Below are 27,083 nucleotides of genomic sequence, written 5' to 3'. Positions count from 1 at the left end.
CTCTGGCCACCTGATTTGAAGAACTGACTCATTAGAAAGACCCTGATGCTGGGAAAGATTGAAGGAGGAGAATGGGACGACAGAGGATGGCATCACTGACTCAATGGACATGAGTTTGAGCAAGCTCCAGGAGATGGTGAAGGACAGAAAAGCCTGGCATGCTGCGGTCCATGGGGTAACAAAGAGATAGACATGACTGAGTGAGTGAACAACCACCACAAGCTCTACACCCAGCCTTTTAGACTCTGTGATGGCAGAATTCTGCAGACCTCCCATCTGCTTTGCTAGCTGGCTTTTTGTGCCAATAGGATGTGTTTGGGGGACACTGCAAGTCAGGGTGACAGAGGAGGGACTCACTGTTTCTTTTAGTGGTGCCCCAGCTTTGGCCCTTCACTGGCAGTGGCAGCTGGTTCCAGTCTCCAGCTTAATTTTAGAAATTACTGTATTCACTTGTTGTGGAGTTCCCTGTGTAACCCCATTGCCAACACCTACACTAGAAAAGCTTCTAGAGAGCCCTGACCTCCTTCGTTAAGTTCAGCCCCCAAACAGTTTCTGGGACATAGAAGATGCTGAAGAACCTGGGGTTGACTGACACTCACAAGGTTATCCAGGGCTCTTACAACGTTCTTGTTTGCTGCAGGGACGGGGTCGCCTTAGTCGCTTTCTCCCTACAGAAGGGTTGGGGGCGGGGGCGGGTAGGGAAGTGGGAAGCTAGTAACCACCCTCCTCTACCTTACTTTCCCCACTTCCTCCATATCCTCTCCTCGCGTCCATCCTTGCCTGGCCCTCCTCCCGCCTCCAACCTGCTCTGTTCCTCCTCTTCCCCCTGCCCGCCCTCCCTCCTCCTGCTTGCCTTTCCTTCACATCCCTCTGTCACGTGTCCAACCCGAGGGCGCAGTCAGTGTCGCGCGCGCAGGCGCTGGAGCGCACAGGGACCCGACCGCCGGCCAGGCGGGAGGATGGCGCTCGTTGGGCTGCGCTTGGTGCTGTTATTCTTGGTTGGGGACTCGGCAGGTAATGGTCACCAGTGGGCTTGGCAGCCAAGGAAAGCGGAAAAGTTACCTGGGGGAGGGGGGGTATCATCGCTTCTCGGCCTTTTGACTGAGATCAAGTGTAGAGGGGGGTCTCGCTAACGACTGCCCCTCCACGCACCCGTTACTGGCGGTTCCAGGCCCGCCCCGCGGTTGTCTAAGGACACGAACTTGGGGGTGTGCGCGAGTCACATTTTGGAGCCACAGTGTTGTTGCTTGGGCTTTTCTAGTGACCCTGCTGCCTGCGCTCTCTCCCTTAAAGCAGATTTTCTGGAGTCCAGGATCAGGAATCGGGTTTTTATGTACCCGGGGCCCTACCGAACCTTGGCAGAAGATGTACAGGAATCAGGAGTTGTGAATGCCAAGTGTGCCAGGCACTCTGGGGCTCATGAGAAAAGGGCCTCAGGCCAGCCAGACTTGACACCCACTTTCAAATGAAGTTAAAATGGTAACATCTAGTGGTAAGCTTTGTATTTATTATCCTGAGCAACAAAGGAAAAGAATATCGTGAATTTTTGAGTTATTTCTCTGACTTTTGGGTTCTTTTAGCCAGGAAAATTGATTTTTTTATTTCTTAAATACTGTGAAGGAAGAGAGGGGAAATGGTCCCCAGATGATGGAGGGCTGTGGAGCAAAGAGCTAGGGATCCTGAGGCATTAGGGAAGCCCTGGGGGCAGTAGTCAGGGTCTTCCTGCAGTCACTTTTGTGAATTAGCTGGTCCTCACATCTCTTGGCTGGCATACCTCTGAGGTAGGTGTCAGTCAGTACGGGCTGTGGGTTCATCTTCCGCTGGCTCTGAATGTCCTGCTGGATACAGGGACCCATTCTGTGGGGACTAAAGCTGCACTAAGTTCTGTCGCAGCTGAAGCTCCATCCTGTTCCTCTTGGAAGCCCCCCTCAAGGAACAGTAGGTGGACCATGGGACATGGCCTCTTCTGCTGTTGTTCCAAGGGTTGGGTAAGCATTCTCCCACTGAGGCTCAGGGGAGGTTCCCTCTGATCTCTAAACTTCCACTGGCTCCTCAGGAAGCAGCTGCTGGGGTGAGGGGAGAGGATCACCAACCTTATGCATGTATGTATCTGAGGAAGGCATGAGAGCCTCTTCTCTGACTTTTGTTATGTAGCTCCAAAGTCCTCTCTCAAGCAGACCTATTAGAGTGGTCAATTATAGAACTGGTACCAAACGTTTTCTGTGTGCCTGCTAAGAGAGGTGCCAGCATACAACTGAATATACTTTCTAGAAGTTCTTCAAAAGCTGGACATGGGAGAGAAAGGGAGAAGGTGCAGCTTGTATAAATTACAAGCTGGATTTAAAAAACCCCTTATGAAGAAGAATTGACCTTAATCATATCCTTTTAAATGTCTGTTTTCTTCTTGCAGCCTCTTTGAATGCTCAATTTAGTCAACATTTAGAACAAAAAACAGTAAGTAAGAAACCACTTTTACTGTTTCTACTAATACAATGAAGCCCACAAAGGTTGGGGTTGGAGACTGGTTTCAGGTCTGACATGCCACTTTGGAAACAGTTGACTGAATCTTTAGAAATCAGATTATCAGGCAGGCTTTTTGATACAATGTAAATTTTGGTTGAAAAAGGCTCAGTCCTTGGGACTTCCCTGGTGGTCCAGTAGCTAAGACTTAGAGCTACCAATGCAGGGGGCCAGGGTTTGATTCCTGGTCAGGGAAACACATGCTGTAACTAAGAGGTTGCATGCCACAAACTAAAGATCCTACATGCCGCAACCTGGCACAACCAAATAAATAAATAATTTTTAAAAAGAAAGGAAACAGCTCAGACCTTGGGAGCCTCAGGGCTTTGTTTCCTTTGATGATTCAGAAGGTCCTGGGCCTAATAATTATACGTTGTACTAAACATTTTATGTATATTAATAAATTAGATTGTGTGAAAGTAAGGAAGACCAACCAAATGAGAACAAGAAAAAGGAGTTATTCAACATGTACCCCAGTGTTCACTGCAGCACTATTTACAATAGCAATGGCACCCCACTCCAGTACTCTTGCCTGGAAAATCCCATGGACAGAGGAGCCTGGTAGGCTGCAGTCCACGGGGTCACTAAGAGTCGGGCACGACTGAGCGACTTCACTTTTCACTTTCATGCATTGGAGAAGGAAATGGCAACCCACTCCAGTGTTCTTGCCTGGAGAATCCCAGGGACTCGGGAGCCTGGTGGCCTGCTGTCTCTGGGGTCGCACAGAGTCAGACACAACTGAAGCGACTTAGCAGCAGCAAGACATGGAAGCAATCTAAATGTCCATTGACAGATGAATGAAAAAATAAGATTACATACACACACACAAACACAGAGGAATATTGCTCAGCCATAATAAAGAATAAAATAATGCCTTTTGCAGCAATATGGATAGACATAGAGATTATCATATTAAGTGAAGTAAGTCAGAGAAAGACAAATATCATGTGATATCATTTAAATGTGAATCTAAACTATGACACAAGTTAACCTATCAATGAAACAGAAACAGACTCAGATGTGGAGAACAGACTTGTGGTTGCCAAGTGGGAGGCAGAGGGAAGGATAAATTAGGAATTTGGGATTAACATATACACACTACTATATATATAACAGATAAACAAGAAGGACCTGCTGTATAGCATGGGGAACTATATTCAATGTCTACTAGTGATCTATAATGGAAAAGAATCTAGAAAAGAATCACTTTGCTGTACACTGAAACTAATATAACATTGTAAATACCTATATGTCAATTATCTTAAAAAGTTAATTAAAAAAAAGAGCTAGTTATTCAGAGCTTGATGTAGCAAGTGAGTCAGTCATGCCACTTGTGTTTTAGCTGAGACTCAAAGGCAGAGGAGTGGGAAAGCTTTATAATGGGAAAAAGGGAAGGAAGGCATCAGGTGTGCCCTGATTGAGGCTGTTGGCATGGGGAGGCTGGAGGTGGGAAACTAAAGGCAGGCATAGTATGTGAATGATTCAGAAGGCATATTTGGCTTTCTCTAATTGGGCCTAAGTTGGAAGCAGGGGTAAAATTTAGGGAAAATATCAGTTGTTAATCAAGCCTTGGCAGTTGTGGGCCAACTGTTATATAGCTTATTGTTTGACTACCTGGATATCACTAGAGATAGCTGTCTGATTTCTTATAAGTCTGATTCACAGCATGTTGGCTTCCTGGACTGGTTATTCTAAATAATGGGTTGGTTTCCTGGCTAGCTTGCTAAGGTTTTGGGTGATAGTTCTATTTTAATATTTGGTCTGACACTGTCCATTTTTACATGCAATCTCTGTTCTCACAATAAATAGAGATGATTATTTTACATACGTGAATATTGATCTCAGTGGGTAAGGTAACTTTGAGTATTCATGTCAGTGCAGACCATTTCCAGGAAACCTTACCACCCTGTTTTCTTCCTCCAAAGTAGACATAAATGCACTTTCTCTTTGTTTCCATTCACACTATACTGCATCATCATCATTACCATACTAGTGTAGGGGAGGAAAAAAATCTTCCCTCTACCCTTCTAAGTTTTCAGCTGGGGCCTATACAACAAAGGAGAGATTAACCAGAGAAAAATAAACAAATGTTTATTAACAAATGTATTGTGCATACACATGGGAGTACTAAGAAATGTGTAACTCAAAGAGGTGGCTTAGAAATCTGCCTTATCTTGCATATTTAACAGAAAGCAATACATTTGTGAAAGATACACCCAACTTTATGCAGAGTTCCAGAGAATAGCAAGGAGAGATAAGAAGGCCTTCTTAAAATGAGCAATCCAAAGAAATAAAGGGAAACAAAAGAATAGGTAAGACTAGAGATTTCTTTAAGAAAATCAGAGCTATCAAGGAAATATTTCATGCAAGGATGGGGATGATAAAGGACAGAAATGGTAAGGACCTAACAAGCAGAGGAGATTAAGAAAAGGTAGCAAGAATACACAGAAGAACTATACCAAAAAATTTTAATGAGCCAGATAACCACAATGGTGTGATCACTCACCTAGAGCCAGACTGGAGTGTGAGTGAGGTCAAGTGTGCCTTAGGAAGCACTACTATGAACAAAGCTAGTGGAGGTGATGGAATTCCAGCTGTCCTAAACTATGATGCTGTTAAAGTGCTGCACTCAGTAGGTCAGCAAATTTAGAATACCCAGTCTTGGACATAGTGTTTCCAAGCTAGGACTGGAAAAGGTCAGTTTTCATTCCAATCCCAAAGAAGGGCAATACCAAAGAATATTCCAACTACTGTACAATAGCACTTATTTCAGATGCTAACAAGGTAATGCTCAAAATCCTTCAAGATTGGCTTCAGCAGTACATGAACCAAGAACTTCCAGATGTACAAGTTGGGTTTAGAAAAGGTAGAGGAACCAGAGTTCAAATTGCCAACATTCGTTGGTTCATGAAGAAAGCAAGGGAGTTTCAAAAAACTTCTGCCTCATTGACTACACTAAAGCCTTTGACTGTGTGGATCACAACAAACCAAGGAAAATTCTTAGAGATGGGAGTTCCAGACCACCTTACCTGTCTCCTGAGAAACCTGCATATGGGTCAAGAAGCAACAGTTAGAACTGGAAATGGAACAACTGACTGGTTCCAAATTGGGAAAGGAGTATGTAAAGGCTGTATATTGTTACCCTGCTTATTTAACTTATATGCAGAGTATATCATGTGGAATGCCAGGCTGGATGACTCACAAACTGTAATCAAGATTGCTGGGAAAATATCAGCAACCTCAGATATGAGATGCTACCACTCCAATGTGAAGAGAAACTAAAGATCCTTTTGATGAGGGTGAAAGAGGAAAGTAAAAAAGCCAGCTTAGAACTCAACATTCAAAAAACTAAGATCATGGCATCTGGTCTCATCTCTTCATGACGAATAGAAGGGGAAAAAGTGGAAGCAGTGACAGGTTTTATTTTCTTGGGCTCCAAAATCACTGTGGCCGGGGACTGCAGCCATGAAATCAAAAGATGCTTGTTCCTTGGAAGGAAAGCTGACAAATCTAGCCAGCGTGTTAAAAGCAGAGACATCACTTTGCCAACAAAGGTCCATATAGTCAAACCTATGGTTATTCCAGTACAGATGTGAGAGTCGGATCATAAAGAAAGTGCCAAAAGAATTGATGCTTTCAAATTGTGGTGCTGGAGAAGACTGTTAAGAGTCCCTTGGACAGCAAGGAGATCAAACCAGTAAATCCTAAAGGAAATCAATGCTGAATATTCATTGGAAGGACTGTTGCTGAACCTGAAGTTCCAATATTTTGGCCATCTGATGCAAAAAGCTGACTCTTTGCAAAAGACCTTGATGCTGGGAAAGATTGAAGACAAAAGGAGAAGGAAGCGGCAGAGGATGAGATGGTTAGGTAGCATCTTCGACTCAGTGGACATGAATTTAAGCAAGCTCTGGGAGACAGTGAAGGACAGCAGAGACTGGCATGCTATAGTTCACGAGGTTGCAAAGAGTTAGACATAACTTAGGGACTGAATAACAACATTTGTAGATAAATGACAGGACAAAGGAAAATTGTTTTAGGCTTCCAAGAGTGGCAAACAGTAGGAAGATAAATAATGGGAGGAAACTAATGGAATAAAGTTTGTTTGCAGGTTCCTTAGGTGCCATTTCTGGGCTGATAAGAAACCAGAATCATTTCCAGTAAATGAGAATTTATATTCTGCCTTTAGGCAGAAAAGGGGAAGTCAAAACTGCATGTTGACTGCCTTTAGCTCCAAGTAATGTTTATGTCAAGGAGTCATATTTTGAGATGACATAGCCTGGGTTTCTTTCAATAGTAAAGGATACCAATCAGTGTTCTAAATTCTTTATATGGAGTCACTCACTTAATCTTTTACAGCACAGACTGTGGGTACCATTCTTATCTCTCTGGCCAAGGTCACATGGAAATGGTGGAACTGTAGTTCCAACCTAGGCATCTGACTCCAGATCCAGTGCTTTTAATTACCCAATCATAGCAATGAATTGTAATTGTCTGTCTCCCCCTAGTAAGCTGTATATTTTGTGATGTCTTATTGTTTGGTGCCAAATTTTCAGCATTTAATGGGTACCTGTCAGGAAGCATTTAACAGGAGGCTTCCTGTGTGCTGTTTTGGATCTGTCATGAATCCTCTGTTCCTTATCAATTCCTGAATATTCAGGAATTAAGAGGAGTGGCAAACCACTCCCAGGGTTGAGGAATGCATGCATTTCCTTCGTTAGTTTTTCCATAAGGTGATAAGTAACTATTTATGACCCTCTTCCTTTTTATGAACCATAGGGTAAAAGTGATTATTTACAACCCTCTCTCTTTGATATGGATTGCCTTATGTTTCCTTGATAATTTGTAAGTCTGGACTTTTGATCTTTATCTTTGCTGAACAAAGCTACCTTGTAAGACAGTATATATACCCACACTATGTTGAATAAACAGAGAAGGCAATGGCACCCCACTCCAGTACTCTTGCCTGGAAAATCCCATGGACAGAGGAGCCTGGTAGGCTGCAGTCCATGGGGTCGCTAAGAGTCGGATACCACTGAGCAACTTCACTTTCCCTTTTCACTTTCATGCACTGGAGAAGGAAATGGCAACCCACTCCAGTGTTCTTGCCTGGAGAATCCCAGGGACAGGGGAGTCTGGTGGGCTGCCGTCTATGGGGTTGCACAGAGTCGGACATGACTGAAGTGACTTAGCAGTAGCATGTTGAATAAAACACTCTTGTTCCATCAGAGCTTGGGTCCCCGTGTCTTTCTTTTTCTCTCTCTCAGGCTAATTCTTTGGAGTGCAGAAGCCCACTGAGCTCACTTTCTTGCCTGGGCTTGCAAGACGCTTGCGAGAGGGTGCCCTGTGCCTACGTGAAGCAGTGCAAGCCCCGTGTCAAGGGCTTTATTGGTTTTCTGCATAAACCAAGGAATATCGGCCTCTTTCTCTCTTTTATTTCTTATCATCGACTCTGGACCACCAGGTTCCGGTCCATTAAAGGACCTCAACAAGTGGCGCCCAGAACAGGGGCCTGGTATACATGGCATATTCAGACAGAGTGACTCAAGGACCTATTGAGGTCAGTAAGTACTAAGACATGGGTCAAATGGCTGGAAAGCCCCATCACTTTTCTATTTTACTTCATCACTTAAAGTTCAAGGACTTTCAGTTTCACACCAGCAAATAGAGGCTTGCCTTCAGACAGTGGTTGAATGTAACCCTTGGTTCCCTAATGAAGGTAGTTTTGATTTAGAAATTTGGCCACCGGGTCAAAGAGAATGTTGAACGAGCTGCCAGACAGGGAAAAAATATTCCGATAGATTTCTGGCCCCTATGGGCTCTTGTTAAAGCTGTGATTCTGCCATTTCAAGGTAATTCTAGCCCTCCTGATATTCGACATCAGGCAGAACACTTATTACATAAATATGAATTAGATGATGAAACCTTACAAAAGGCCCAATTAGAACAATATAAAATATTTTAGAATTTTCCTACAAGCCCTGCCCCAGTTGCTCCAAGCACTCCTCCCCTACCAGCGGGCACAAATCCCAAAGTCTCTCCCTTGCTAGAACCTAATGATTCTGGCAACGACTCCCCTAAGACACCTTTTGACATTAAAACTGACAACACCTTTCTGAATAACAATAATAAGTTTTTACCACATTCCCTTAATTGTAAGAATTTGCTACCTACTCACTCTCCTTCAAGACAGAGGCTCTCTGAATTGCTGGCTTTGCAATCACAAGTCTCTGAAGCTGATGGTTTCTCCGCCTTTCCAGTTTTTAGAAATCCTGATGCTCAAGGGCACATAATACCTCAATATGAGGGTATTAACTTTTATCACATGCAACAAATTAAAAAATCTATAACTGTATGGCCCACATTCACCTTTTACTAAAGTACTTCTAAATTCTATAACATCCTCTATTGGAAATTTTATTCCCCATCATTGGCGAACTTTAATAAAAGGTCTCGTTAAACCAGGAGAATATCTTCAATGGATAATGTGGTTTCATGATATAGCCAGAGATCATGCTAACAAATACTCGAGCTGGTGCGCCCCAAAATCAAATTACTTTTGAGATGCTAACTGGTACAGGACAATTTGACTCTGTAGAAGCTCAAATACAGTGCCCTCCTTTGTTACATGGACAATTAAAAACAGTGACCCTTGAAGCTTGGGATTGAATTACTCCTCAAGGGGAGCCTACAGGTAGCTACACTAAAATATTGCAAGGACCTAATGAAACGTGTGCTAATTTTTTAGCTAGATTAGAAACTGTTATTTCTCATACTGTAATTGGAGAAAAAGCCAAAAGGCAACTAGAGAAATTGCTTGCTTATGAAAATGCAAATCAGGAATGTCAAAAGGCTAATAGCTCCAATTCGTGAGACAGGGATTATTATTGATTATTTGAAGGCTTGTCGAAGTCTAGGATCAGAAACTCAAAAGATGCAAATGCTAGCTGAAACAATGGTTGCTGCCTTAAGGAAGGGAAATGAAGGAACTTTACATGTGGAGATAAGAACCATTTAAAAAGGGACTGCCCTTTCTAAGAAAGCTAATAAAAAACCTCCAAAAATCTGCCCTTGCTGCTGTAGAGGAATGCATTGGGCCAATGCATTAGATTTAGATGTAAATCTAAATTTGACATTGAAGGGAAACCTATTCTGGGAAACTCCAAGCAGGGGACCCCCCAGGTCCCCTTCAACAAAAACCAGGGGCAAATTCCATCTTCTCCCTCAAACTCTCAACATCCGGCAGTGCTGCCGTCAATATACCAGCCCTAAATGACTTTCTCCTTTACCCTCAAGCAGTCCCCTCTAGAATACCTACCGGACTTTTTGGACCCCAGCCCCCACAAACCTTTGGTCTTTTACTTGGCCGATCTAGTTTGACTTCTAAAGGAATTACTGTCCACCCTGGAGTAATTGATTCAGATTATAAAGGAGAAATTCAAATTATGATGCTATCTCAGATTTTATTGCAATTCAAAAAAGGGGATAAAATTGCTCAATTACTTCTTTTACCTTACATTTCTATTAACTCCTCTAATGATGTACGGACAGGTGGATTCAGCAGTACAGATCAAAAACAGTCCTTCTGGACATCATTAGTATCTGAATTTGCCCGACTGACTATAAATATCAAAATTAATGGTAAAAGATTTTCTGGTCTCCTTGACACTGGCTCTGATATTACTATTATTTCCAAACATTTATGGCCCAAATCCTGGCCTGTACAAAAAATTTCTTGCCAAATTGCAGGGATTTCTCAAACCAAAGTACAAGAGGTTTATCAGAGTACTCAAATTTATCCATGTGAGGGACCAGAAGGCCAACCTGCAACATTCAGACCTTATGTGATAGATGCACCCCTTAATCTAATAGGAAGGGACTTACTTATGCAATGGCAAACTCAGATATACATTCCACATTTTTCCTAGGGGCCACTGCTCATTTAACAAATGATACAATTATTAAAATAACTTGAAAGAATGATGAGCCTATTTAGACAGAGCAGTGGCCCCTCATGAAAGAGAAATTACAGGTGGCTAAGGAACTTATAGATACACAACTAGAATTAAAGCATATTGAAGAATCTTGTTCTCCTTGGAACTCTCCTATTTTTGTTATAAAAAAGAAATCTAACAAATGACATCTCCTAACAGACCTTAGAAAAGTTAATGCATCTATGAAACCTATGGGTGCATTACAACCAGGAATCCCATCACCTACCATTATTCCTCAAAATTGGGACATTATCATCATTGATTTACAAGATTGCTTTTTTAATATACCTTTATACCCTTTAGACTTAGAGAGATTCGCTTTCTCTCTCCCTTATCCTAGTCATATCGGACCTCATAAATGGTGCCAATGGACTGTACTGCCACAAGGGATGATGAATTCTCCCACCATAGCTCAACTATGCTTAAAAACTCTGGATTAATCATTGCCCCTGAAAAAATTCAAACCTCTACACCTTACCATTACTTGGGGTTTGTTGTTGATAGACAACATATTACTCCCCAACTAACTCAGATCCGTACTGAAAAATTATCAACCTTAAATGATTTCCAAAAGCTCTTAGGTGATATAAACTGGATTAGACCTTCTTTAGGCATTGCTAGTGGAGAAGGAAATGGCAACCCACTCCAGTGTTCTTGCCTGGAGAATCCCAGGGATGGCAGAGCCTGGTGGAGCTGCCGTCTATGGGGTCGCACAGAGTCAGACATGACTGAAGTGACTTAGCAGCAGGCATTGCTAATTATCAACTGAATACCCTATTTAATACTTTAAAAGGAAATCTTTGAAAACTTTTCTAAATGTCTGCCCTCTTCCACTAATTTGGAAACTTTAGCTGAACAACTAGCTGATCAATTATCTGGGCTAGACCCACGAGGATGGTTTCAAAATATTACCCACAGCATCAGGTCTGGAACTGTAACTTTGGTGATTGTCTTGGTAATTATATTTGTTGTTTATCATTGCCTTTCTAGAAGGTTGGTTACTACTAAACAAACTCAATTGGTCAGGACCTTTTTTACAAATATAATAAAATAGGGGGAATTGTCAGGAAGCATTTAACAGGAGGCTTCCTGTGTGCTGTTTTGGATCTGTCATGAATCCTCTGTTCCTTATCAATTCCTGAATATTCAGGAATTAAGAGGAGTGGCAAACCGCTCCTGGGGCTGAGGAATGCATGCATTACCTTCGTTAGTTTTTTCATACGGTGATAAGTAACTATTTATGACCCTCTTCCTTTTTATGAACCATATGGTTAAAGTGATTATTTACAACTCTCTCTCTTTGATGTGGATTGCCTTGATAATTTGTAAGTCTGGACTTTTGATCTTTATCTTTGCTGACCAAAGCTACCCTGTAAGACAGTATATACCCATACTATGTTGAATATAACACCCTTGTTCCATCAGAGCTTGGGTCCCCGTGTCTTTCTCTCTTTCTCTCTCTCTCAGGCTAATTCTTTGGAGCGCAGAAGCCCACTGAGCTCACTTTCTTGCCTGGGCTTGCAAGACCCTCGCAAGAGGGTGCCCTGTGCCTACGTGAAGCAGCGCAAGCCCCATGTCAAGGGCTTTATTGGTTTTCTGCATAAACCAAGGAATATTGGCCTCTTTCTCTCTCTCTTTTACTTTCTTATCTTCAACTCCAGACCACCAGGTTCCAGTCCATTAAAGACCTCAATAGGTACCCAATAATATTTTTGCTCAGATGACTCAGTTTTTCCTGGGTTTGAATTTCTTTCAGAAAATGGGGATAATAACAGTGAAAATTCACTCTGCCATCCTCCATTTAAGCAACTCACAAATGACCCTGTCCTTTCTCTCTGAATAATTTCCACAGGAGACCGATCACTGACTGGTTGTAGATTAGTATCTTGTATGACTCCTCTCTTATAAAGTGGACTATTTCCCATCAGTGGAGTTATATTTTTCACCAAGACTCAAGTGGCTGTGTTCAAAAGCCCCTTATGAGAGTTTCCAGTCTTATTTTAATTAAAAATGTAAAGACAGTATAAACATGATTATAAAGAAATAAAGCCATTTATATGAGAACTGTGTCAAATACTTTTGAGACTTGCTAAAAGACAAATTCTAAAACAAAATAATTGCTCTTGAATTAGGTGTAGGTAAAACAATAGTAAATAATTGGGGAATTGTTTTTTAATTGTACATTGCCTTGTTGTAACAATGTCTCTAAATTCTTGCCATATTTAAAAGTGGGTAGTTTTACCCCCAGGAGATACGTAGACTGTCATTTTGATTGTCATGACCAGGGAGTTGTTGCTGGCATCTAGTAGATAAAGAACAAAGACAATACTAAACATCCTACAATGTACAGGACAACCTCACACAGCAAAGAATTATCTGGTCCAAAATATGAGTGCAGTTGAGAAATCCCTTCTAAACAAAACAAAACAAGAAATCGTAGGTGATTTATTATGGCTATGATTTTTGCAGTGATAGCACATAGAACTCAATTAGTTGAAACATTAATAGGAAAAGTCTTACTTAGGTCTGGTGTCAGGTAGGATTAGATTCAGTTGCAAGTAGCATGGATTCAAAATAACAGCTCACAGAGCTGCCATCATAGGATGTGGCTTTTATCATCCTGGTCTGTATAGGGGAGGGTTTCATGCACCCAGGAACAGGATAGAGGAATGGACAAAGGAGACTAAAAATTAGGAGAAGCAGAGGACAGGCTCAATTTTCCTTTAAAGGAGATCCTTGGAAGCTACTACACAATAATCCCATTTGTATCCAGTCAGCCTAATCTTGATCATGTGGTCATACCTAGCTGCAAGGGAGGTTCTCTTAGTGTAAGTAGTATTACCCCTGGCCATGTGCCTTGTGTCATACATCAAAAAGATTGGCAATCCTATTTTCTGTTTTAAGAGAAAATGCTTAGGGTATGTGTTTTTTGTTATTGTTTCCCTGCTTTAATTGACTTTTTCAATAAAATGACCAATTACCAGTTGTCCCAATCTCACTGGGAAAAGGGTTTCTAGTCTCCTGTGGAAGCTGTCCTGGAAGCCATCATCTTAGTGAGCCTAGAGCAGGAAGAACACATCAGGCTCCTAGAAGGAGATAGAATCCTGAACAGAGGATGGAAAGGGTTAAAAGTTTTTCTTTAGTTCAGAGTTTGGCCAATGCCCTATCCTACTTAGGTCTCTATGAATCCATATAATATGAAGAAAAAGGTATATTTCATTTATTCAGAATACTAAACACTTGTTCTGAAGTGAGGAAAGAGGATCACTATTACTAAAACAAAACAAATACAGCAGGTCATATATTCAACCTGTTTTTAAAGTGAGCCTCTGCATGGTGGTCACATGACCACTGTGACCAGTTCTAGTCTTGGTCCTGCTGGAGACTAGAGGTTATGAGCAAGACATATTACCTCTCTGGCCTCCAGTCCATTGAATCTGAGGGTTGAGTTCCATGATCCAATATCAGTTTGTAAGGGCTGCTGTAATAAAGTCACAAACTGAGTAACTTGAACAACAGAATGGGTTGTCTCACAGTTCTCAAGGCTGAATGTCCAAACTCAAGGTGTCAGCAGGGTTTGTTCCTTCTAAGGGCTGGGAAGGAGAATCTTCCTTCCATTCCCCTCTCCCAGTATCTGGTAGTCTCAGGCATTCCTTGTCTTGTAAATGGCATTCTCTTGGTGTCTTCACATGATTTTCCCTGAGTGTGTGACTCTGTTTCCAAACTTTCCCTTTTATAAGAACACCAGTCATATAGATTAGGACCCACTCTCCTAAACTTATTTTAACATAATTTCCTATATAAAGACCCTAATTCCACATAAGGTCACGTTCTGAGGTGCTAGGGGTTAGGACTTTAACACATCTCTCTGGGTGGACACAGTTAAACCCATAACAACCCCAAAGGTCTAATTCTGAACATACACTTTCTTTAATGATGTTTTTCAAATGCCAGTATATTAAAAGTCCAGAGAAAAAGATTCCTGAGCAAGTCTTGGTGTTATGCCAAGGGATTAGGTGGAATGGAACAGGTCATTCTCATGTAGGTGGTAGTGAAGAGCAAATTATGAAGCTGGAGGATAGATAATTAAGTAGATTTGATGGCAAGTCTTGGACTTTCCTTTTAAAAATCAGCCATATTGAACCTTCCTTTGAGGTCCTTTTCTTACATAGCAGATATTGATCCATTGCTTCAACACTGCATCTGATTTTTGTATTAGAAAAAACATATTTTTGTTTGGGAAAAAAATCTTTTTGTAAGATATTTCCAGGAAATCTAGGGAAACTTAGGGCTTTGTCCTCCTCTAAACTGCTGTATGATGAGAATATCTCAAGTTATTCTCCAATTTCTGTCTTCCTTTCTCTTTTCTAGCCAAACTGCGATCAGTATAAATTACCAGGATGTCCCAGGGACTTTAGCCCTGTGTGTGGAAGTGACATGTCCACTTATCCCAATGAGTGTATTCTGTGCATGAAAATCAGGTAACAATTTATAATATAAACTAGGTGCATTTTCTTTAGTTCTTCTCTTGCATTTTGATTACTTAGCAAGTTGTGACTCTTCTTGGACATAAGAATCAAATGTGACATAAGTAGCTCTGTTTTAAGACTGACATTTAAAAAGACCCAGAATCTTTCAGTGTATTTTCTAGGTCAAGGTTAGAAAAAGAAGTGTGTGATCAATCAATTATAAATGAGATAATTAAGTAATGTACTATCCAGGGATGGGTAGTTTCCCAAAATTTATTGAGGATTGTAGCAGTGGTGCTGCTTGCAGCCCCATCATTCAAGTCTGTGCTGAGCACCAAGAAAGAAGACCTGGGTCTGTCATCCAGGGTTATGATTCAGTGTGTTTGCAGAGGAATGAAAGAAGACAAGGGAAGGAATTATAGCTATTTCTGGGTTTTGAGGCAGATTATGGAACTGAGGTGCTGCTATGTAAAAAACCCTAGCCCATTATCAATTCCACCCATCCTGGCATAGCAGGAAGGGGAGCAGGGATATCCCAGGCCATCAAGAATGCTTTGTCCCTCAGGAGACAGGATGGCAAAGTGGTAGGACTTAAGCACATGTCCTCTCATGAAAACACCAAAATCACAACTAACTGCTGAACAACCACTGACAGAAAAAACTGGAGCCTACCAAAAAGATATTCTACATTTAAAGATAAAGAAGAAGCCACAACAAGATAGTAGCAGGCATGCTTTCATGATATAATCAGATCTCATACCCTCCAAATGGGTGACCTGCAAACTGAAAAATAGTTATATTGCAGAGGTTCTCCCACAGGAGTGAGAGTTTGAGCCTCATGTCAAGATCTGCAGCCTGGGGAGTCCAGCATTGAGACGAGGAGATTCAAGAGCATCTGGCCTTGAAGGTCAGCAAGACTTGCGTGGAGGAGCTCCACAGGACTGGAGGAACAGACTCCACTCTTGGAGAGAACACACAAGGTTTCACATATATTGAGTCTTAGGGCAAAGCAATGACTCCATAGGAGCCTGAGCTGACATACCTGTGGGTCTGGGATGGTCTCCTGGGGAGGCAGGGATCAGCTGTGGCTCACTGGGGAACAAGGACACTGGTGGCAGAGACTTCATGGACCATTCATTGGCATGAGCTCTCCTAGAAATCACCATTTTGGCAAAAATTCCTGGCTCCACCCAATAGCTGGCAGCCCCACCCATCAGCAGACAAGGTGCTTAAAGTTGTCCTGTGCCAACATCTGCCTATAAATAGACCCCTTGACACAGCCTGTCTACCAGAGGGACAAGACCCAACTCCACCCACCAGTGGGTAGGTACCAGTTCCTCCCACTAGAAAGCCTGCACAAGCCCCTGGATCAACCTCATTTACCAGGAAACAGACATTAGAAGCAAGAACTCCAGTTCTGCAACCTGAGGAATAGAGACCACAAATACGGGTAGTTAGACAAAATAAAATAGGAGAGAAATAGGTTTCAGATGCAGAAACGAGATGAAACCCCAGAGAAACAACTAAGTGAAAGGCAGAGAGAGGCAATCTGCCTGAAAAGGGATTCAGAATAATGATAGTAAAGATGATCCAAGATCTCAGAAAAAGAATGGAAGCATAGATGAGAAGACATAAGAAATGTTTAATGGAGAGCTAGAAGATTTAAAGAACAAACAAACAGAGATGAATGATACAATAAGTGAAATGAAAAATTCACTAGAAGGAATCAATAGCAGAATAAATAAAGCAGAAGAACAAATAAATGAGCTGGAAGACATACTGGTAGAAAATACTGCTGCAGAACAGAATAAAGAAGAATGAAAAGAAATGAGACTGTCTAAGAGACCTCTGTGACAATATTAAATGCACAAATATTTTGCATTATAGGGGTCCTAGAAGGAGAAGAGAGAGAGAAAGGGCCTGAGAAAATACTTGAAGAGATAATAACCAGAAATTTCCCTAACATGGGAAAGGAAACACTCATTTAAGTCCAGGAAGTGCAGAGAGCCCCATACTAGACAAACACAAGGGAGGATATGCCAAGACACATATAAATCAAACTGATAAAAATTAAAGACAGAGGAAATAAAGGAATAAAGAGCATAAACAAAACGAGAAAAGCAACAAATGACATACAAGGGTATCCCCATAAGATTATCAGTTGATTTTTTTCAGCAAAAACTATCCAGGCCAGAAGGGAGTATGTATTTAAAGTGATGAAAGGGGAAAACCTAGGACCAAGAATATTCTACCCAGCAAGGCTCTTATTCAGATCTGACAGAGAGACCAAAAGCTTTATAGGTAAGCAAAAGCTAAGATAATTCAGTGCCACCAAACCAGTTTTACCACAAATACTAAAGGAACTTCTCTAGATGAGAAAGAAAAGGCCACAACTAGAAACAAGAAAATTACCAATGACAAAGCTCACCAGTAAAGGCAAACACACAGTAAAGGTAGAAAATCATCTACACACAAACATAAAGTCAAAACAGCAACTGTGAGAAGAGGAGAGTACAAATGCAGGATACTGGAAATGTATTTGAAATTAAGAGACCAGCACCTTAAAACAATCTTGTATATATCTCTATCTATCTATCTATATAGACTGATATATAAAACCTCATATAAACACAAACCAAAAATCTACACACACAGAAAAAAGCAATCCAAATACAACTCAAAAGAGAACAAAAGGGAAGGGAAGAAAAACGACCAAAAAAAAAAAAAACCAAACCCAAAACAATTAACAAAATGGCAATAAGACCATACATATAGATAACTGGCCACCTGATGCAAAGAACTGACTCACTGGAAAAGACCCTGACACTGGGAAAGATTGAAGGTGGGAGGAGAAGGGAACAACAGAGGATGAGATGGTTGGATGGCATCACTGACTCGATGGACATGAGTTTGAGAAAGCTCTGGGAGTTGATGATGGACAGGGCCTAGCATGCTGCAGTCCAAGGGGTTGCAAAGAGTCAGACATGACTGAGTGACTGAACTGAACTGATAGATAATTAGCTTAAATGTAAATAGATTAAATGCTCCAACCATAAGACATAGACTGGTGGAATGGATTTAAAAAAAAGTGCCATATACATGCTACTAGAGACTCACTTCAGATACAAGAACACATACAGACTGTAAGGGAGGGTATGGAAAAAGGTATTTCATACAAATGGAAAGCAAAGGAAAGCTCGAGTAGCAGTACTTATGTAAGACAAAATAGATTGTAAAATAAAGACTGTTCAAAGAGACAAAGAAGGACACTACATAATGATCAAGGGATCAATCCAAGAAGACATAACAACTGTAAATATATATGTATCCAACATAGGAGCACCTCAATATATAAAGCAAATGCTTACAGCCATAAAAAGAGAAAAGGGAGTTGGGGAAAAGTTCCACCTACACTGTTGGTGGAAATGTAAATTGATACAGCCACTATGGAGTGTCCTCAAAAAACTAGAATAGAACTACTATATGATCCAGTAATCCCATTCCTGGGCATATATTTGGAGAAAACCATAATTTGAAAAGATACATGTACCCCTACGTTCACAGCAGCAATAGTCAAGACATGGAAGCAGCCTAAATAGCCTATCAACAGAGGAATGGATAAAGAAGATGTGGTATATATTCAGTACTACTCAGCCATAAAAAAAAAATGAAATAATGCCATTTGCAGCAACAGGGATGGACTGAGAGACACAGAAAAACAAATACCATGATATCACTTATATGTATAATCTTAAAAATGATACAAATGAACTTATCTATGAAACAGAAACAGACTCACGGACTTCAAAAACAAACTTATGGTTACCAAAAGGGAAAGGTGGGGGGCGGGATAAATTAGGAGTTTGGGATTAACATATGCACACCACTGTATATAAAATGGCACCCCACTCCAGTACTCTTGCCTGGAAAATCCCATGGACAGAGGAGCCTGGTAGGCTGCAGTCCATGAGGTCGCTAAGAGTCGGACCCGACTGAACGACTTCACTTTCCTTTTCACTCTGAACGACTTCACTTTCCTTTTCACTTTCATGCATTAGAGAAGGAAATGGCAACCCACTCCAGTGTTCTTGCTTGGAGAATCCCAGGGACAGAGGAGCCTGGTAGGAGGCTGTCTATGGGGTCACACAGAGTCAGACACAACTGAAGTGACTTAGCAGTAGCAGCAGCATATATAAAATAGATAATTAACAAGACCTACTGTACAGCACAGGGAACTTCACTCAATATTCTATAATAACCTATATGGGAGAAATAATCTTAAAAAGAATGGATATATGTATAGGTATTATTTTGTAATAACCTAAAAGGAAAAAGAATCACTTTGCTGTACACCTGAGACTAAAACAACATTGTAAATCAATTATACTCCAACATAAAATAAAAATTAAATAAAACAAGAATATATTTAAGTAGTTAAACTCTGTGGCAGAATATTGTGTTTTTTTAAAGTCAGAAGGTATGGTACAGGCAACCTACACACCCTGCACTATTAGCTGGAAAATAGGTCTTAATAACTCTATCTGGTAGAATGCTTAGTAATAAATATATTACATCTGATTCCCTTATTGTAAAACACTTGACCAGCTCATGTGACCTTGACTTCTTCTCCAGGTATGCTGGTTTGTATTTCAGGGGTCCATTCTCTGACCTCAGTCTTAAGTGAGTTACCTAGGTCTTCTCAAGAATGATTTCTTGGAAATGTTAACAGTTCCCTGTACCCTAGGGTTAGGAGAAAAATAGCAGAGTTGGGCTTTCACCCTCATTGTTTCCTAGATTTAGCTTTAAAAATGACTGTCACCCTGGAGAGAATATAATGTATAATGACATGGGTCTTTTTAATACAAACAGTGGGGCAGTTTCAATATGACAGATAATGTTTCAATATGGTGACCCCGGGAAGGCTACCCAAAAATGTGCCACAATAGCATATTAAGTATTGTGTATTAAAGTTGCTTAAGAAAGAGCCAGTGCATGAGGGATGCTTTGACCCTTCTGTCTCTCTCCCTGAAAGCAGGAAATTAATGTCAGGTGAAAGATGTTCTTCCTGCCTCTGAAGGTAGAAAAGAAAGTGAAGTCGCTCAGTCGTGTCCGACTCTTTGCAACCCCATAGACTGTAGCCTACCAGGCTCCTCCGTCCATGGGATTTTCCAGGCAAGAGTATTGGAGTGGGTTGCCATTTCCCACTCTTATATCAGAGATTGGGAATTTAAAGTTAAAAAGCCTGTATAAACAAAGTTTGTTACTTTTTAAATTTACCACCCCAAGCCAAAACTCTGTACAGATTCTTCACTTATTAAGTACCCAAAGCCTAAGTTTCTTTCTCTTATCAATTCCTCACAAATGTATTGCTTCTTTGTCTAAAAAGAATATAAGCTGCCTGTTTTGGTCACTTATTAGGTCCCATTTCCATGAGACCTCTGTGCACGCTGAATAAAAATTTTTCTTTTTCTCCTGTTAATCTGTCTTGTGTCCATTTTATTATTAGTCTAGCCACAAGAACTCAAGAGGGTAGATGGAGAAATTTCTTCTACCCTGACAGTTGGTGAGCCAGGAGGAGCCTGGTTGGAACCCGCTTCCCACCCTGAGGCTACTGCAGCTGAGAGATCTTGGGCCCTCTGATAAAGATCAGCAGAAGGTAAGATTTCTTACCAACTCAGCTTCCTGGATCTCTCCCTGCAAGGTCTGGTGGAAAGGGAAGTTGGCAAGAGTTCCTTATTTCCTCTCTAAATTTAGATTAGCAGGAGAAAATATTTGTCGAGTTAGCTCCTTGTATTTATTAACTCTTGGAAATTCTTTTCTTCTCAGAGATGGTCACTGCTTTTTGTCTCTGTCTGTTGTGTTGTTTGCCATAAGAAGGAAGAACCATAGGGCAGCATGCAGGCACATGCCCTATAAGCCTGTTGTTTGAGCTGGCCTCACAGACTGGTGAGTTAATGGTTCTCACCAGACCTGCATCTACTTAAACAGACCTTCCTGTGGGTCTTCCATATAAAACCAGATGTGTTCTTCCATCTTGTTTTGTGTTCCGAGAGCTCTGCCATTTGAAAGGTGTATCTGGTGGTCAGTTGACTAGACAAGTTCTGAGACACAAAGTCAGTACTCTCTTTGTCCGGCCATACCAGCTCTCAGGGGCGTTTGTCATGGGGTCCCTATCCATAATGGGCTGTTGTTGTGTCAACTTTCATTGCCTTATTTTCTTAGACTAACAAGGGGAGTGAACTTTCTAATCATGTGAGAGCTATATCCTTGGAAACACCTTTTTATCTTTTGTTAAGCCATAAAAAAGGCTTACTGGTTTGAGTCTATATTTGAAATTAATATAAAATCCTATTCATCAATGGACAAAGGATCCTTTTTTTAAAAAAAATAATTTATTTTTAATTGGAGGATAATTGCTTTACAGTATTGTGTTGGTCTCTGCCATACACCAACATTAATCAGCCATAGGTCAAAAGATCCTTTAAGTAGGTTGTATTTAAGAGGAAAAAAATTTGAAAGCTCTCATCGTAAATAACTGTTACTTGGTACTTATGAGAGGAACACATTGAAAGGAAAAATAAACTATAATGGTGAGCCTTAGAGAATCCCTTATTAAGATGAAAAAACAGAAATTACACTTAAAAGTAAGATCCAACATAAATTCCCTTTTAAAAAAAATCGCCCACCTCCTCTACAATTCCTCAGGCCCTCCTAGGAATAACCAGGAAGTAGATTAGCTGGAAGCTTAATACAAACAATTATCAAGGGCTAATAGAAACAATTTTTTTTTTGTCTTGCAAAACTACAAAATTAGAAATGCAACTGTAGAAACAAATCAAGACCCACTTGTTTTACCATTTCCAAAAGCTTACCCATTCCTCTTAAAATGCCTTCTAGATATTATAGAAATCACAATATTGGAGCAAAACTGTCCTGTACTTTAAAAATTATTTTAAAATAGTAATTACCCTAAGGCTTATAATAATAGATAAATATAATCCAAAACTCCTAAGAGAAAACTGAACTTAAAAGGCCTTTTTTTGGCCTTAAAGGTTATAAATATTGTCATATCTTTGAAATGTAAACACAGCCCACCTTGCCTGAGATTAAGCCTCGATTGGCTGAATTGGTAGAACCTGAAACCGAAAAAGAAAAAGAAGGAAAGATGCCTTTTAAAACACAAACTGCTGAAAGGATCTCTTGCCCAAATTCGAGTAAATCACACCCCTCTACAACTGTTTGTCAAGGACAAATACAGAACTTAAGTCCTTCCCACAAATAACAAAAGATGTTAGCCATCTCCGTGAGTAAACTTGATTTTCTAAATTCTTCGGTAACTTAATTTACACCCTTAGAGTTTGGTAAGTTAAATGATGGGAGGTCATTGGATATCTGTATCATTTCCAAAAAAGAAATGTTGGAGCATGTGGGATCTTCGTTGCACCATGCGATCTTTCGTTGCAGTGCACAAACTCTCCAATTGCGGCACACGGGCTCTCTAGTTGTGGTGTTTGGACTCCAGAGCATGCAGGCTCAGTAGCTGTGGGCTTAGTCACTCTGTGGCCCGTGGGATCTTAGTTCCCCAACCAGGGATTGAACCCATGTCCCCTGCATTGCAAGGAGGATTCTTAACCACTGGACCACCAGGGAGGTCCCTCTTGTGCTTTATTGAAAAATTGTGCCATGAAGTGGCATTTATTTCTAGAAATTATGAAATGTACTTATGTTTGCCAAGTCACAAAATATGGTTCACAGTTGTTTCATTATTCCCCCCAAAAATTTAGATTTCAAAGGATTAATAATTCTAATTAATATATGCAGTTAAAGGTTCCAGAAATGAAAAAAAAGTATTAAGTATTTTGGGCTAAGAAAAGGTAAAGAGGTGCCTTTGTTAAGGAAAAGGAAAGAGATTTTGTCCTAAAGCAGGCTATTTCTAAATGTGAAAGAAAACAAGGGACAAATAAAATGAACATAGAAAATTGCAAAAGGTTTATGAAAAAATAATCTTAAGGAATTTTATGTGTGATCAGGACTAAGACTGGAATGAGTTTACTTAAGGAATATCAAAAGTAAACTGGTACAAAATTAAAATCTGGTGTTTATCTCTGTTAAAAAGTTTTCTTGTTCAAAAGTACAAAGTTCTCTTAGATTGTTGGTCTAGTCTTAATAAGAAATTGTAAAAGAAAAAAAGTTTTCTTTACCTTTAATATATCTGTCTAGAAAACCAGATTCTATATTTTGTCTTTATCAGGTTTTTGATCATTTAGAAGACACCCACAAAAAAACTCCTAAGTCTTTTCAATATTAAAAGAACTAAAGCTTTTTACAACTATTTAGCTTTCTGTATTTGCCAGGGACATGTTTGTCACTGATTATATGGATAGCTAAATATTGTTTCACAGTGACCAATAATCCTATTTGACTAAGTGTTTCAAAAATGTTTGATATTTTTGACAAACTCTGCAAAATTCCAAATGAACTCTTATTGAACTGGAAATGACTTTGGGGTTTTCCACAGGGCCCCTGGATACCTCGATCAAAAATTTATTTTCTGTACTTATAAAAGAGCTATTAAACTAATTAGGCTTCTTTTCTATGTTAAATTACATAGAAAGCATTTATCAAGTAAATGATAAATCTTCCTAGGTTGTATTGTATGGATAAATGTTATTAACCTAAATGTTCTAGAAAATAAATGAAATCCCTAAACTTTGGATATGTCATTATATGTTAGCCATAATTCTAGTTATTGTCTTAAAATGATAAGTCTTAGAGATAACTGAATTTTCTTATCAATTCCATTATAATGAATCAGATCTTCAATAGTGGACATTTTAAAGTCATTTATCAGTTACACACAGTTTACTGAACTGAACTGAACTCTCTTACTCAGATGCTTCTACAAAGGCTTTCTGCAAATATGTTTTATTTTCAGGGAAATTCATGGAAAGAAATCTAACAAATATCCTAGAATATAGGTGTCTGATGACTTTCAAATCATACCTGGATAAGAATTTACCGAACCCTAATGGAGAAACTGATGGCTTCAAAAATTTTTTAACAGATCAAGTGGAACAAGAATTCACTATGAGACTAAATAAACTGAGGAAGATAATTATAATTTTTATTAAAATGAAACATTGCTGAGTTTTAAAAATGTTTTCTCCAGATTTAAGGAAATCTTTTTGTCTTTTGTAAGCAGCACTGAAACATTTCTTTTTCTCTCTGCTGGATTCCTTCAGAAGTTAGAAACTCTCAGTGAGTATTCTTTTTTCTTGGCAATATAGTTATTTGCATAAGTTCACTAAGAATCTGCTTTTCTTACAACACAATTGGAAACATTAATTATAATATCAGAGCTTTGACTGGAATGTCATATTGGTGAGAGACACGCATAGACTCAGATATGACCAGATAGCTTTGAGGAACTAAGGTTGACTTTATGGAGCCAATAAAGCCCTTTGGAAAAACAGCCTAGAATCTTACTTTCAGGTTTCCCAGCAGCCTTACCAGGTAAGTAAGGAAGGTCATTTCCTGGGACCTTTAGGAAACAGTGTACTTTGGAGTCTTGTGTGAAGAGAGGAATTCACCCAAATCTATATCTATTGCAAAGTCTGTTGGTGAATGCTTGGCTTGGCTTCTTATCCTTGAAAAGCTATTAAAAATTCAATCTGAAGTTCCTCATAAAACGTTCCAGCAAAGCAGATTTAAGAGAGTCTATGTGGTCAATCACTATTCTTGCTGTACTTATGTAAACAACCAGGCCAAGTTTATTGAATCTAGACTTATTTTATGAAAAAATTAGTCTCATTTGGCCATCTTTGGTAATAATTGTAGAAAGAAAATTATCTTTCAGCAGAAACTATAATACACACTATGAAACAGATTTTAGTTCTGTTCATGGTCTTTGAGGTTTTTGTTATTTACTACCATAAGCAGAAACTGTTCCAGATTCTTTACTAGTTTTAAGCAGCCAAAGCTTAAGTTTCTTTGTCCTCTTTAATTCCTCACAAATGTACTGTTTGTCTAAAAAGTAAAAAGTATAAAAGCTCTCTGCTTTGGTCACTTATTAAATCTCATTTCTATGAGACCTCCATGCACAATAATTAAAATTGCTTTTCTTCCTGGGAATCTGTCTTGGGTTCATTTTATTTTTATTCCAGCCACAAGAACTCAGGACAGTTGCAGGGAGGGATTTAATAATAAATATGTTTTTATGGTTGTTCAATTTGCAGGGATGATGGTCATGATATTAAAATAATCCGAAGTGGACCATGCTGATGGAGCATTTCACAGAAGAGGAATTGGATAAACCACCTTGCACTGCACACTAAATGAACTTCATTTCCCGCTTTTCTCTTTTCCTGTATTTCTTTGCATGAGATTTTCTGAGATGAGTTGTGTAAGAGGGCAGTGACTGATAAAACAACTACAAAATCCTCGTTTTTGGCTTTTGTCATTTTAGTTAAGCTTATTGCCCAGATGACCTATGCATTGCTTTATTTAGTTGGAATAAAATCAGTACTGTATTTAATCACCACTGTTCACTATCGACTATCCATTCTCACTCAGCAGCCTCAGGTGGATCTTTTCCTCTCAAGCAAGGGTGAATTTCACTAAGGGAGAAGTGGAGTCATTTTCGAGAGGGCAAGATTTATTCTTCCTCATTCCTCTAAATCTTGAAAGTACAATGTATGTGTAGCTGGTACAGCATTCTGCACAGATCAAATAATATGATAGACTGGAGCTGACTTTAGCCAGAGTTGGTAAAGTCAAAGAATCATCACAAGATACAAAATACAAAAAGTAAATCTCCTTTAAGCACAATTTTCCTTAAGGGTTAATGCAAGAAATTGCTTTTTCCTTTCTTTGAGAGCAATGATTCTCAACCCTGGGTGAATTTTCCCCAGAGGACCTTTGGAACTATACAGGCATTTTGGGTGTCACAGCTTGAATGGTAGATGATCCTGACATCTAGTGGGCAGAAGCCAGGGATGCTACCAAACACATCCAGCTCCCACAACAAAGAAATTTTCCCTCCAAAATGTCAGTTGTTCAGTTGCTAACTTATGGCCGACTCTTTGCAACCCCATGGACTGCAGCACACCAGGCTTCCCTGTCCTTATCTCCCAGAGTTTGCTCAAACTCATGCCCATTGAGTCGGTGATGCCATCCAACCATCTCATCCTTTGTCGTCCCCTTCACTGGCCTTCAATCTTTCCCAGCATCAGGGCCTTTCCAATGAGTTGGCTCTTCACGTCAGGTGACCAAAGTATTGGAACTTCAGCTTTAGCATTAGTCCTTCCAATGAGTATTCACGGTTGATTTCCTTTAGGATTGACTGGTTTGATCTCCTTGTGGTCCAAGGGACTCTCAAGAGCCTTCTCCAGTACCACAATTCGAAAGCATCAATTCTTTGGCACTCAGCCTTCTTTATGGTCCAATTCTCACATCCATACATGACTACTGGAAAAACCATAGCTTTGGCTAGAGGGATCTTTGTCAGTAAAATAATATCTCTGCTTTTCAATATGTTGTCTAGGTTTGTCATAGCTTTTCTTCCAAGGAGCAAGTGTCTTTTAATTTCATGGCTGCAGTCACCATCTGCAGTGATTTTGGAGCCCAAGAAGATAAAGTCTGTCTGTTTCCATTGTTTCTCCATCTATTTGCCATGAAGTGATGGGACCAGATGCCATGATCTTCGTTTTCTGAATGTTGAGATTTAAGCCAGCTTTTTCGCTCTCCTCTTTCACCTTCATCAAGAGGCTCTTTAGTTCCTCTTCGCTTTCTGCCATAAGGGTGGTGTCATCTGCATATCTGAGGTTATTGGTATTTCTCCCTGCAATGTTGAGTCCATCTTGTACTTCATCTAGTCCATTATTTTGCATGATGTACTTTGCATATAAGTTAAATAAGCAGGGTGACAGTATACAGCCTTGACATACTCCTTTCCTAATTTGGAACCACTCAGTTGTTCTATGTCCAGTTCTAACTGTTGCTTCTTGACCTGCATACAGATTTCTCAGGAGGCAGGTAAGGTGGTCCCATATTCCCATCTCTTGAAGAATTTTACACAGTTTGTTGTGATCCACACAGTCAA

General features: G+C 40.0%; 2 protein-coding genes across 8 annotated transcripts in view; one reads left to right on the top strand and one right to left on the bottom strand.

Moving 5' to 3' along the window:
- The window catches only part of LOC133249587 (RE1-silencing transcription factor-like), a 147,654-nt gene that overhangs the window by 54,945 nt on the left and 65,626 nt on the right, over positions 1–27,083 (bottom strand). The window lies entirely within an intron of this gene.
- LOC133249583 (serine protease inhibitor Kazal-type 2-like) lies at positions 873–25,520 on the top strand. 7 transcript variants are annotated; one of them, XM_061420266.1, is made up of 6 exons: positions 873–1,014; positions 1,294–1,492; positions 2,411–2,454; positions 14,886–14,995; positions 24,186–24,241; positions 25,219–25,520. In XM_061420266.1, exons 2-6 carry the CDS (start codon positions 1,477–1,479, stop codon positions 25,242–25,244), a joined length of 252 nt encoding a protein of 83 aa, XP_061276250.1. In that variant the 5' UTR covers positions 873–1,014; positions 1,294–1,476; the 3' UTR covers positions 25,245–25,520. The 7 variants fall into 7 exon arrangements, 3 of the variants coding, with proteins under 3 accessions (XP_061276250.1, XP_061276248.1, XP_061276249.1); XR_009737027.1 differs by lacking the exon at positions 1,294–1,492 and adding an exon at positions 20,490–20,639 and having other exon boundaries at positions 891–1,014; positions 24,226–24,241; XM_061420264.1 differs by lacking the exon at positions 1,294–1,492 and having other exon boundaries at positions 882–1,014.

Source organism: Bos javanicus, chromosome 6 (assembly GCF_032452875.1).
Source record: "Bos javanicus breed banteng chromosome 6, ARS-OSU_banteng_1.0, whole genome shotgun sequence".
Lineage (NCBI taxonomy): Eukaryota > Metazoa > Chordata > Mammalia > Artiodactyla > Bovidae > Bos > Bos javanicus.
Note: the sequence above shows the minus strand (reverse complement) of the source record. Positions and strands in the feature narration are given on the sequence as shown.

What these genes read in the sequence shown, in the direction of transcription:
- LOC133249583 (XM_061420264.1), top strand. Translation starts at nt 960, where the DNA reads ATGGCGCTCGTTGGGCTGCGCTTGGTGCTGTTATTCTTGGTTGGGGAC. An exon ending in ATTCTGTGCATGAAAATCAG is followed by an intron (nt 14,996 to 24,185) that starts GTAACAATTTAT and finishes TTTTGTAAGCAG; the next exon opens with CACTGAAACATTTCTTTTTC. An exon ending in TCAGAAGTTAGAAACTCTCA is followed by an intron (nt 24,242 to 25,218) that starts GTGAGTATTCTT and finishes TTCAATTTGCAG; the next exon opens with GGATGATGGTCATGATATTA.